Source organism: Rhamphochromis longiceps, linkage group LG5, assembly GCF_057381845.1.
Source record: "Rhamphochromis longiceps isolate RC_006_pf linkage group LG5, R_longiceps_female_GT1.1, whole genome shotgun sequence".
NCBI lineage: Eukaryota > Metazoa > Chordata > Actinopteri > Cichliformes > Cichlidae > Rhamphochromis > Rhamphochromis longiceps.
This window is the reverse complement of record NC_140561.1, coordinates 11,212,247-11,224,891: the sequence shown is the minus strand read 5'-3', so window position 1 is coordinate 11,224,891 and position 12,645 is coordinate 11,212,247. Positions and strand designations below refer to the sequence as shown.

General features: G+C 39.8%; 2 protein-coding genes across 2 annotated transcripts; one reads left to right on the top strand and one right to left on the bottom strand.

Moving 5' to 3' along the window:
• Nucleotides 1–70: 70 nt before the first annotated feature.
• Nucleotides 71–5,031, bottom strand: traip (TRAF-interacting protein). Its single transcript, XM_085405765.1, has 16 exons — nucleotides 4,837–5,031; nucleotides 4,494–4,612; nucleotides 4,344–4,401; nucleotides 4,159–4,242; nucleotides 3,979–4,018; nucleotides 3,752–3,879; nucleotides 3,564–3,658; nucleotides 3,218–3,331; nucleotides 2,089–2,176; nucleotides 1,905–1,994; nucleotides 1,736–1,824; nucleotides 1,475–1,630; nucleotides 1,318–1,363; nucleotides 1,105–1,203; nucleotides 962–1,012; nucleotides 71–763 (listed from the first exon to the last, which is right to left on the bottom strand). The coding sequence occupies exons 2-16, from the start codon at nucleotides 4,589–4,591 to the stop codon at nucleotides 656–658; spliced, it is 1,344 nt and encodes a 447-aa protein (XP_085261891.1). The 5' UTR covers nucleotides 4,592–4,612; nucleotides 4,837–5,031; the 3' UTR covers nucleotides 71–655.
• A 387-nt stretch (nucleotides 5,032–5,418) lies between these two features.
• Nucleotides 5,419–12,606, top strand: mon1a (MON1 secretory trafficking family member A). Its single transcript, XM_085405764.1, has 6 exons — nucleotides 5,419–5,771; nucleotides 6,250–6,401; nucleotides 8,465–8,845; nucleotides 8,933–9,698; nucleotides 9,999–10,146; nucleotides 11,627–12,606. Exons 2-6 carry the CDS (start codon nucleotides 6,278–6,280, stop codon nucleotides 11,765–11,767), a joined length of 1,560 nt encoding a protein of 519 aa, XP_085261890.1. The 5' UTR covers nucleotides 5,419–5,771; nucleotides 6,250–6,277; the 3' UTR covers nucleotides 11,768–12,606.
• Nucleotides 12,607–12,645: the final 39 nt, after the last annotated feature.

Below are 12,645 nucleotides of genomic sequence, written 5' to 3'. Positions count from 1 at the left end.
TGCAGGGAAGTCCAGGTCATTGACATGTTTATGAATAAAAGTCTAGAAGAAATTGTCAATTGCAAAAGAATCTTAATAAAAAAATATTGTTTATTATTTGAGTTTGCTTACATCCAGCATGACAATTAAATCTAAAAGAAAAAATACCTACAGTAACTCCCCATGTAGGTTAGTCAGGGAAAACAGGGTGAAAAATAGCAAAGCATTTCAAAGACTTTTTTTTTTTAAATGATAAAGATTTTTGTTTGCCACACTGGAAAAGCAAATGGGGAATAAATAACAAAAAAGTATCGCATTAGACACTGGCCCAGAATTTTATAATCATCGCAACCCTCAGTCAAATTTCTCAAGTAGCTGTTTCTCTCTCACAAACAAATACACTCCCACAGAACTACGAGGCTTCAAGACACAAGACACTGCCTACACAAACAAATTCATATCAGCACAAAAAAATAAATGTAGAGCAGGGTTTGCAGTTCACCCAAATGCCAACATTTGTCATTTCTTTTAGATAAAAGTTCATTCCCAAATGCTTTTTTGGTGTTGAGTGGCAAAAACAAACAAATCAAAAAACCCACAGCCAGGTTCTCGGTTTTAGAGCAGTGCCAACATGCTTCTTTACAGAAGTCAGTGTCTTGACCTCTGACACCAAAATTTACTCGAGGAAGTCGTCCAGGGTCATGCAAGTGGCGGTCTTGGATGGGGGCCGTGTTACCTTTTTCCTTTTAGCTTTCATCAGTGGACGAATCTGTGACAAAGGAGACTGGAGGTGGAGCGCTTGGTTAAGGATCGATGCGACCTACATTTATCTCGTGGTTATAAATAACATCTATCTGAAGCCAGACGGTGCTCCCTGGCTCTTACATATATACACAAACACACACATCAAACATTCTTCAGTGAACCTCAAACGCTAGAAGACAAGTAACACATGCAGAATCACTAATGACAAAAAGGATACAGGCTGGATGAATTTAGTTCGTCCTCCTAATCCATCATAACCAGTTCTGACCTGAAACGCAAAAACATTTTCCCCCTTCAACAAAACACTGATGATGACAAAATGGGACAAGGAAACAGTTTGCGAGAGTCGGCTGCACTTACAGCTCCAGGCTTCCTCTGAGGCTCCAACATGCTGCCAAAGGTTTTCTTCCTGAAGAGGAGGGAGTTCCTTAAAAAAGGGTCCAGATCTTCATCGCGATTCTGAGAAACAAAAAATACATAAATATAAAACAATACAATAAATTCATTAAAAAATTAAAAACAAATTATATATAGATCAGTTATTTAATGATGCATTTATTAGAAGAAGGCTACCTTGCTTAAAGCTGACGTTTTCTCCCTGTGTTTGGATACAGACGTTCTGAAAAACCAACACTTCCAGTTTATACTTTGTTACAAAAAGAGCAGATGGATTTCAAACTACTCTAAACACAGAAGAAAACATTTCCGCACTGAGTGACATGACTCTTACACGGGTGGATCGAGACGCATTTTCTTCAATGGAACCTGCGTTGGTCTCTTGGCCCCGTCGTCTGGCGTAGTGATGTCGTAGGTCATGTTGAGGTCAATGTCCTCGCTATCTGCTGGATGGTGGAGGCGAGGCTGCTTCAGCTCCAGTGGGGCAGGGCTGACGGGAAGGCAGCAACAAGTGCGTGAGCGCATAAAGCAAATGCATTCTTAAGCATCCTGTCAAAAGCACGAGGAGAATGAAGTCCCACAGCTGGAGACGCACCTTTCAAAGATGAGCCGACTGACGGCTTCGTTAGTCCTCGTTGGTGTGCTCAGAGATTTCTGAAGAAACTCCACTTTCTTCTTCAGGCTCTGTGGACAGGTTGCACACAGAAATCACAACCACGCACATCCGACATAACAAATAAACAGATTTGTTTGATCTGCCTTACAGAGATTTCTTTGTCAGCACAGGCCAGATCGCTCTGCAGAGACTTCATGTCCTCTTTGGTCTGATTCACCTCTATTGTAGTTTTTTGTAACTGAAATGACAAACACCACAGAGCACTTAAACCAAAGGTTCCGCACCGAAGTCCCATTTCTTATTGGTGAGGCGATCTTCTTATGTCGAATGACCTTGTTGTTTGAGGACAGCACTTCTCTCTTCAGTTTCTCACACATATCATTTGAAGCTTTCAAAGTTCCTTTGAGGTTATCATACTCTCTGAGAAAGAAAGAAAAGAGATCAGCAGTAAATACTGAGCGGATGCTGTGGTCAGAACTAAATACCTGAACAAAAAGCTCCAAAAGAAGTACTTTCAAACACACAAATGTTGTCCAACTTATTAAAAGATTCTGGAACATATTTCCCAAAAGCTCAGATTTACAGGAGAAAGGTGGTATGATCTTCATCTGGGTCACAAATATAGACAAGCACACAATCTGATTAAACTAACACCACAAACCGCTCCATATTTCACATCTTTATAGAACACACTGAGTAATTATTCAACGTACAGGCAGCAGAAATGTGAGAGAACCCTTGAAATTAATGACTTATAGAAGCAACACCTAACAGACATTTTCTGATGCAACACAAGAGACTTTAAGAGAAATATTCGACCCTTCCTTTCTGCAAAACTATTTCAGTATTAACTAAAAAGCCCTCGACGGCAAGAGTCAACACCAAGGGTAAACCTGAAACAACTTAAGTAAAATTTAACCTTTGAACAAAAAGAAAAATACAATAATTACAATTAAATGTATATTTTATGTAAAAACTACACAAAACCGTTTTTAATCCTGATTTGAAGTAACTAATGGATTCTGCACACTGGAGGTGTGAGGGGAGTTTATTCCACAACACTAAATGCTACCTCACCTTGTTTGGTTCTAGCCTTAGCAATACTAAAGTAAGCCTGTTCCTGAGGACCTAAGAGGTCTAGAAGCATCATAGCCCTCAAGTAGGTCAGCTATATATTCAGGTTCAAGATCATTCAATGCTTTCTAAACCATTAGCAGAATTTTAAATAAATGCTTTTACACACAGGAAGCCATGCAATGATTTCAAAACTGCTGTAATATGATCCATTTTCCTGGTGCTGGTCAGGACTCTGGCAGCAACCAGTAAAGACTCCATTAAGATACTTTAGTCTACTGAAAATAAATGCACAAATAAGCTTTTCAAAATCTTTCTTTGCCACAATTTTTCCAATATTTTTAAGATGGTACTCGGCCGATTTACTAATAATCTCCATATACTTACTTTTTCAGAGAGATGCAGTAGATTGAGAGCTGCTCCACTGCTGCCTGGCTGATACCCATATCTGTGATCATGGACTCAACCTCTGCTCTCTGGCCCTGTAACAACACATCCAAGCTGAGGAGAAAACAATGCACAGAGTGAATATGATGCTCTTTAACAATGAAGACAATCACTGGACCATATGCACATATTTCATGTCATTATAGCTGTAGTGTAAGACTCAGGTTGCAGTTGCCCAAATGCACTGGTATACGTTTGCGCACTTGTCAAAGATCATCTTAAACAATCTTTATCTTTTCCTCTACAATCACAGGAGCTTGAATATAATACAATGGGCTGCAGATACCTTTCAAATGTTCTCAACTTGGTCCTTAAGCTCCGGACTTCTTCCTTGGCAGCCTGAACTTCATTTTGTTGCGTCTCCATATATGACATCTGTGTCTGTGAGACGTTAGAACATAATATTAGTTGCAGTGACTGTGAATCAGTGTGGATATTGCAGCTTTTCAACAATGAAGAACAGAGAGCTCATACTTTGAGGGCAGAACAAAGCATCTCCTTTTCTTTAATCTCCTTCCGCAAACTGTCTAGGTCTCGCCTCTGCTTGTCCATGGAGTCCTTTAAACTCTCCACCACCTTCTGTTTGTCCCGCAAGTCTCGCTCTACAAATTGACCAGACAGATGATCAATCTAGCGCTGCCTGCTTCCTTACAATCTAGCATAACTTTGTAACAGTTGTACTCAAGAGTTTAATTTCTCACCTTTAGAGCTCAGAAGTGCCTTGACTCTATCAACCTCATTCTGCAAACAAGAGAAGAAATACAGTCAGAAGATAACACCCTAAAACAAATCCAAACAATAGCAATAGGAAAGACCACATTTAGGTTCTGTTTTACATGCCAGAAGGCGTGAAGAGTTTTATATTGCTGTAGGATTGGTACCTGTAAGCTTTCCGGGTCAGCCGTGCTGTCCTCCTCTCCACCAATGTCAAAGAAGAGCTTGCTGATAATGTGCCTGGTGCTGACCTACACACAAACATCAAAATGTCATTTAAGCTCAATCTTTCCTTTGTAACTCAACTTGCCACGGTCTGTGCTGGTAGTTTGACAATGTAGCGTTACTGTACCTGTTTCCTACACTGTGGACAGGTTTTTGTAGGGGCTGTCTGAAACCACTGAAGAAGACTAGAAGAAAAAGAGGGGAACGAAAATAACTTAAAAGATGCCATGAACTGAAAAAAGTTGTTTTGTTCAGATTTGAGTTTGTGTATAGTTACCATTCATAATGGAAAGTGTGTCCGCAGTGAATGGCAGCAACATCTCTGGAGTGATCAAAGAAATCTGAGCAAATAGTGCAATATGCTCGAATAGGCATCTTACCGGCACAACGATCACCCTGTTTTGGAAACAGCGTACGACATTGTTAAAAACAGTGAAATACAAATCGTGATATTCACTCCCTGATCATACGCGTTTCGGTAGTGTTACATAATATTTGTAGGCTAAAACAGTTAGCACTGGCTAAAGTCAGTGGGCCTTACTATTCCGCTACCCTGGTTAAGCAGCTACATATAGATAACCAATGTTAGCCATAGCCTTATCGTGAGCTGTCATGCTTACCAAACAAAGATATCAAGTTACTGCATAATCCTTCGTTATAAACTGAAGCATCACCAACTGTACATGAAAATTTTCATTGTACACACATAAAGTGAGATAATTTAGGAAATTTCCTTTCAAGCTAACACAAACACAATGGTAACGCCATCGCTGGCCAGTTCCCCGCTGCACGTTCAAACCAAAGCTCCGCCCCGGAACATAAATGAGCTGTTAGAATCTACGCCAACGTATTTTGTATTAAAATTTAGCTCAGTCGCTATAAACGTTTGCTATTTAAAACAATTAATACGTTTTCCCTGGAGAAGTTACAATTTAGTGTCACTCAACAAATGTGTCAACACTTTTTTTTCCCCTTGTTTTTTTTTGCTTTTATCCCTCACATATGCAGAGTCACAGTGAAAACAACAAAATATTATTTTAAACACATTGAAATAGCTCGCAAATATATTCACAAACCTTTCTCACACAAAAATATTATTTAACATTTCATATACAATGTTTTCTGTCTGACAAATTAAGTATCTGAGTCTCGTGACAATCGTGTAATTTAATAATCAGGCACAGTTGTTTCATGTCCTGCGTGACCTGAAAGCACCAGCAAGATCAAAGATGGCAGTGTGTTATAAGTAACTTGCATGCTGTAATATTCAAAATTAACCCATTAAATTAATTCTTAACTATTTCAAAGACAATTCTCCGTATTTTATTTTATTCAGATGAACTCGGCATTTTTATTACTCCTGGGAAACGAGTGATAAAAAGTGTATAAACCCTCTGGCAGGGAACTTCATATCCCACAATTCGCACTTCCGCAACCAACCAGGGCATGATTCAAGAAGTTCTTCTGTGCGGTTTCTGCTAGTTAGCTAGCAGCAACTGTGGCAAACGAGTTGGGGAGCATAACATTCAGATGCAGACAGCTGTGGAAATGAAAGGTAATCTTTTTGAAGTATTTGAAGGGGTCTTGAGTGCTCTGGTTGAGAGCGAAGGCGATTAAACGTGTCTGAGATAGCGTTTGTTTGACTACATGCTAAAGTCAGCAATCAAAGTAGCTTTTGAAGTCAAACATATGTGACGCCTGTGATAATTCAGGATGCTAAGCAAGAAAAAACGATGTGAATGTAAATATACTGCGTGTGAATATGTTATTCTTTCGAGACTCATTTTGTTTCCATAGTTGGTTTCAGCCTTCCTTGGAGCAAGGAGGACATTCCGGTTTAGCTCTGTTTTCCCCCGCTTCCAATAAACAGTTAATCTTCACTACCTAACTGTAGGGCTTTATTTGATTTCAGTTGAACCGACTCGTGGTGACCGTGTCATGTCACTGTAATGGCACACCACCATAAATCCAAGACTCAGTCACGAAGTTGTTGCCCTTTGGTCCTATAGCCCTTTGTCTGTCTATCTTTCCAGGTGCGTGTCCTAGCCTTAAGTAGCAGTGATGGAAGGTGAAGCCCAAAAGGCGACTGCATCATGGGAAAGTGGAACTCTGGCTCCTGTAGACCGCCTTCGCTCAGTCAGGGCGGACAGCCCCATACCTGGTCTGGTAGAGGGAACTGAACCAGGTAAGTGTTGTGCCGCTTGTCTGTAAACACACAGAGACAAGTATGATTTTAAACATATTTAACATACATCTGCAAAACTGGAACCACTGCATAGTAGTGAAAAAACGTCAAATATGAAGGTGTAGTATGTGTGAACTTCTTCTTGCATTTGTTCCAGTCTAAGGTAATGTTAACGCAAGAAATATTTTCCAGGTAGTTCACTTAGCCACTATCAGTGGGATTACACCACTGACTGCGCTCTCATTTCAAAGACTGCAGGTAAGTCTAGGTGTCTTAAAGAAGTCGTGGGTGAATAGAATTGTGCCACGCTACTTTGTGGCCAATCCCTCATAGGATTGTATTGCGAAACATTGCAGGACATGATCAGTGATCACAACGGTTACAGTAGACCATAAAAGCTTCCAGTTGGGCTAGACAAATATCAAGGCAGGGCAGGGCCAAGTAATCATCAACTGTTTTCTATTTCAAGTACAAAATCCCTGCAGTATCTTTGCCTGGAATATTGTCTTTTTTATGATTGTAGCACAAAGAAAAGACATTAACACTCTTTCAGTGCTGACACTTCTGAAAACTTTCCCATGAATTGGACTTCTCTGTTTCACATTGTTGTAGCTGTGCAGTGTCCGGTGAACGCATACTGAATACTCTGTGTGTGAGAGACAGCATGAATATGCACATCCTGTCTATGTAAGAAATGGTGAATATATTTACAGGTTGTCTGCTGTTTTAGAGCTAGTGTTACAGTTGCACAATATTCCCTTCAAATGCTGCCATGTTTTCTCATGAGAATTTAATGATATGACCATCTGTTGACTGCAAAAAAAATCTGGGGAAAATTTGTCAGTTTGTCACAATGAAAGTTGGCTGCAGCTGCTTTCATCTGCTGCATCACATCCTGCTTTGAATAAATCCAGCAATGACAGGAGAGATGATGTAACACTGTATGGATTTGCTCTTCTCAAACTGGAGCTAAACAGGACATTTTGAAGTCTTAGCGTACTCTTTCGCTATCACAGTTGCCTTATTCTTGTTCTTCTAATTAGATAAGCTTTGGCCAGAGGTTGTTCATTTTATTCACTGCAGCAGCTCTGAAGTGTGATAACCTAAAGTTAAAACATGTGTGACTAATACGATAATAGACTAAATTGAACTTCTGTTTTTTGTGGATTGTTCTAGAGTTGCATACCATGTTCAAAATTAATCAGTTTTTCAAATAAAAGAATCAAGTCTTGTCCTGTAAATGTACATAATTCATCTCTGTCATCTGTCTTGGATGCCTTTTCCAGCTAGTTGGTTCCCACAGGAATGCCCAGTTTTGTTCTCCAGCAAAGTTGGGGAATTTAACACATTTTCCAAACCAGCCACTTTTTTTTTTTTTTTTTCGTTGAAGTTGTTTTTTTTCCTCTTGTAGAAACACAAACTGAAAATCTTTTAAATTATGTATACATCTCCACTTTCCATTGTGTTGAATCTGCCTTGAGCTAAGCAGCATTTCTACATTACCTGGCTGTACGTGTGAATGCAAATTAAACGGGCACATTAAACACGAGGCCTGCTTCCAAGCATAAAAAAAAATCTGTGTGTTTGATTGTTCGGCAGGTAAGAGTATGAAGAATTTACGCTGAGCAAAGAGGGGTCATGTCTGTGTCTCCTTCATGCTCCACCCTTACCCCATCCCTTAACCAAACACATGATTTTCAGTAGTGAGAATGAGCCTGATACTAACAGTCCACTATTTTTCTTTATTTTTTATTTTTATTTTTTTCTACATGGGAAAAATGTTTGATTATGAAAACCGCTATAAATGCTGCAAACTGAGAAAACACTAAAAGAGGACTTGGTGGTTACTTTGGCAGTTGTATATGTGGTCATTGGCCACATGTCCTTTTAGAAAGTAGCATTCAAACTTCCTGGAGTTTTGTTTTCCAAAGGAACTGTCCAGAAATGTCTGCCATGTGATGTACTGTGCTCATATTTATATAGAGCTTTTCTAGCTTTTTTTTTTTTTTTTTTTTTTTTAAATCTTTTACGGACAAAGTTTGTCATCATTTATATTAATACAGGTGCTGGCCAGAGGAGTGCCATGTTCATCCATGCACACTCATTTGAGGATTTAACTGCTGAAGCTGAAGAAGAAGCCCTGAGGACAGCTGATTCAGGCAAATCAGAAGAGCAGCATGAAGAGGGGCTCAAGGCACTTGTTGCTGAACAAAATATAGATGAACAACACAGCAATGACCTGTCGGATAGGACTAAGGAGGAGGATGTGTCCAGTGAGGCGTGGCGGAGCCACAAAAAACACGTGTTTGTGCTGAGTGAGGCGGGGAAACCAATCTACACTCGCTACGGCACGGAAGAGGCGCTGTCGAGCACCATGGGGGTGATGATGGCTCTCGTGTCGTTTGTCGAGGCTGAGAAGAACATCATCCGCTCCATCCATGCAGGTCAGATTATACTTTGGCAGCAACATTTAATTCTCTAAACAAATATGTCGTATCTTAATGTAAGTGCTGTTAATATGTTTGTGTCAGATGGCTGTAAAGTGGTTTTCCTCACCAAGAGTCCTCTGGTCCTGGTGGGAGTGTCACGCACCTGTCAATCAGACAAGGAGATGCTGCGGGAGCTGCAATACATCTACTACCAGATAGTCAGCCTGCTCACCCTCACCCAGCTCAACCACATCTTCCAGCACAAGCAGAACTACGACTTGCGGCGTTTGCTGGCCGGCTCAGAGTATCTCACTGACAACCTGTTGATCCGGCTGGAACGAGACCCCGGCCTGCTGCTCAGTGCCGTCACTTGCCTGCCCCTCCCCAGCTCTGCCAGGGACGTAGTGTCATCGAGCCTACAGGCCGCTAAATCCAAAAACCTGGTGTTCTCCATATTGCTGGCCGGCGATCGCCTGGTCACCCTGGTCAGGAAGAAGGACCAGTTCCTCCACCACATAGACTTGCACCTGGTCTTCAACCTCGTCGGTTCCTCCTCTTCCTTCCGAGAAGGTGAAGGCTGGACGCCGATCTGTCTGCCAAAGTTCAACACCGCAGGATTTTTCCACGCTCACATTTCTTACCTGGAGCCTGCTTCCCAGCTCTGTCTCATTCTGGTCTCAACTGAAAGAGAGGACTTCTTTAACATGTCCGACTGCAAGCAGAAGTTTATGGAAAGGCTGAGCAAGCGTAGTGCCTACCAGGCCCTGAAGGAGGCGGTGAAATGTCCCAGTTACTCCGTGGTGCAGGTTGGCATCCCAGAGCTCAGGCACTTCCTGTATAAATCAAAGAGCTCCGGACTGTACACCAGGTGAGTGGTTAGACTGTGTTTGTCAAATTTAGGGGTTTTTAGATAACGATCAGAGTATTTTAACAGTCATTAATCCTGTTAATTCAAGAACATTTTCCTTTCACTGTATAAACACATCTACTCAGATGTTTTCGGTATTACGAAAAATTTACATAAATGACAACTTCATGAGAGCAGATGACACTTGATTTTATCTGGGCCAGTAAAATGATCATCAGTATACAAAGATTTGCATTCTTATATGTATATATTTTTTGTCATGAACACAAATCCTTGTTCTTGGATATTTTCCACCTTCAGCCCCGAGTTTCCGATGGTGTACCAGTCTGATGGAGAGCAGGAAAGGCTGCTGAGCTTGTACCAGGAACTTCACAGCTGCTTGCACCATCCAACCAGACCTCTCCGTTACTACTACCGCTGCAGGGAAACTGAAAACTTGCTGGCACAGGTGAGTCTGGTGTTGTGATTAAAATGGTTTATTGTTTTTGAACAATTATTTTTAAGCTGACAGCCATTTAAAGCATTTGGTGTGTACAAAATGAATACTGGACACTGGATTGTTGACATTGTTCATACACATTTAGTTAGCTTACTGTTTTTTTGTTTTTGTTTTGTTTTTTCTTTTTTTGGGGGGGGGTAACTATTTGCCTTATTAGGGTCAATTGTCCATTTAATAAAGTCATAAATAATTTTGATTGCTGGCATAAACTTTACATCAGTTTTTCCATTCACAATGCAGTATTATCAACAGCTGGATTAACATTTTGCAATCAAATAGGTTAACTGGCAACAGGTCAGTAACATGACTGCGTATAAAAAGAGCATCTTAGAGAGAAAAAATGTCTACAAATTCTTGGAAATTTTCAGAATAATATTCTTCAATATAAAAATGTGAAGACTTTGAGTTTCTCATCATCTACAGTACCTAATATGATCAAAACGCAAATCTTAGTGGGCAAAGGACAAGGCCAAAAATCAGCATTGGCTGCCGTTAACAGCAATTATTCTGTCATGGAAATCTCTGCATGGGCTCAGGAACACTTCCAGTCACTGTCTGTGAACCCAGTTCACTGTGCCATGCACAAATGCAGGTTGAAGCTCTATCATACAGTAAAAAAGCCACGTGTGAACATGATCCATAAATAATTCTTTTTGGAAAATGCTGCATCCCCCAGCCCAAAGAAGATAAAGAAGATACTGCTTATGTTTTTTAATTTCTATTTTAATTAGTGTGTTAGTGTTTTTTTTTGTTTTTTATTCCCACAACGAGTTTAATTATAGCTTACTGGAATAACCTTTGTCCTTCATTACCAGCTTTGTGTTAGCAGCTTTGTGCTTTTGCAGACCCTTGCACATTACCATCACATACACATAAAATAACAATAAAAGTAATGTCCACATTGACACTTCTGGAAAGTTGTTGACCACTCTTCCCCCCCCCCCCTTTCTAACTGCATGTTGTGTGGTTAAATATATATCTTAAAGAAACGTATTGAAAAAGGGTCATCATTCTAAATGTGGTGCAATGCTTTACAAATATTGTTACAAAAAATATACTGTCATTACATAATTAGTTTTTTTTTTTAACATTTTCAATGTGCATATAACACAAATTTTTGATTAAATGTGCCATTAATGATAATTGCACAACATTAACAGTAATGTGCAAAAATGAATATTACTCATAATAAGCAAGATTTTAGCCTCCTGGCGTCAAGTACAAAGTTTGTTTTGACTAAAGACATCAGACATTAAGCTTTAATCACTCATCATTGATCTGAAATGCAGTAGCTACAGTAATTTTGCAGACTGTAACAATTTCTTACATTGAACCACATTTCTGAACTTCTTTAACAGAAAAATATCCTTCTACTACACAGAGCTTTTTCATGCCCCATTTGTCTCGTTGTGCCTTCTCTCCTTTGCAGGTGACAAGTGGCTTTGAGCTTTACCTCTGCTTTAGTCCGCTGGCGACCAAGGCCTCAGCGTTCGCCGCTGTCAATAAACTGCTGAAGTGGATCAGGAAGGAGGAGGATCGCCTCTTCATCCTCAGTCCTCTCACATACTGAGCCTCCTGAAACGTAAAGCAGTATTGTGAAAACAGACTGGAGTGGTGCTAACAGCAGCTACGCATGATGAAGCAGTAGTCTTTAAGAGTATGATGATTGTCAAATCCTATGCATTTTCTTTTTTTTTTGACTTTTGGAATGCTCTGTTCTAATTCTCTGATTTGTAATGAAGTGTGCTGTGCAATTGAATTAACGCTGTATTTTAGCTGGCGAAATTTTTTTATAACTTTTAATTTAAAAAAATGAAGAGCAGATAGAAGCCTCCGCACTTTTGGTAACACAGAAGCTTGCAGTGTTTACCTGTTGTTAAAGATCTTTCATGGAAGAATGGTTTTACTGTAACGGCTATTATGCATCAGACAACTTAAAAAAAATGTCTTTTATGGTATTAACTCAGTTCTTAGAAATGAAGAATAAACTGGAAATTCCTCGAACTGCAGTAGAATGTATTTTCAAATTAGAAGACATGTTGGCAAAATATGGGTTAACAGCATTCCTGTTGGAAGCATCACCCTTTTACCTCTATGCACTCTTTGTTTATGTAACGGACACTGAAACAGAAAGCCTGTGACCTGTTTACTGCTGTCAGTAGTTTGTAATAACACGTATTCTCTTAACACCACTGTAGAGGAATTCCACATGAACTCCATTATTTTTCCAGTTCATCTCTTTCTTTTCACCCATAATACTCACATTAACAGATGATATATTTCTGCATGCCTCTTAAAGCTTTGTTTCCTAGAAACCTGCTATGCTTGAGGAATCTAGCCTTGTCACATTTGTCACATCATGCCTTAACTGTTATTGTGCAAAACAAATATGTAATGCTTTATGGCAGTCCCATAATTGCAAAATTATATGTAAATAAAGAAACGACC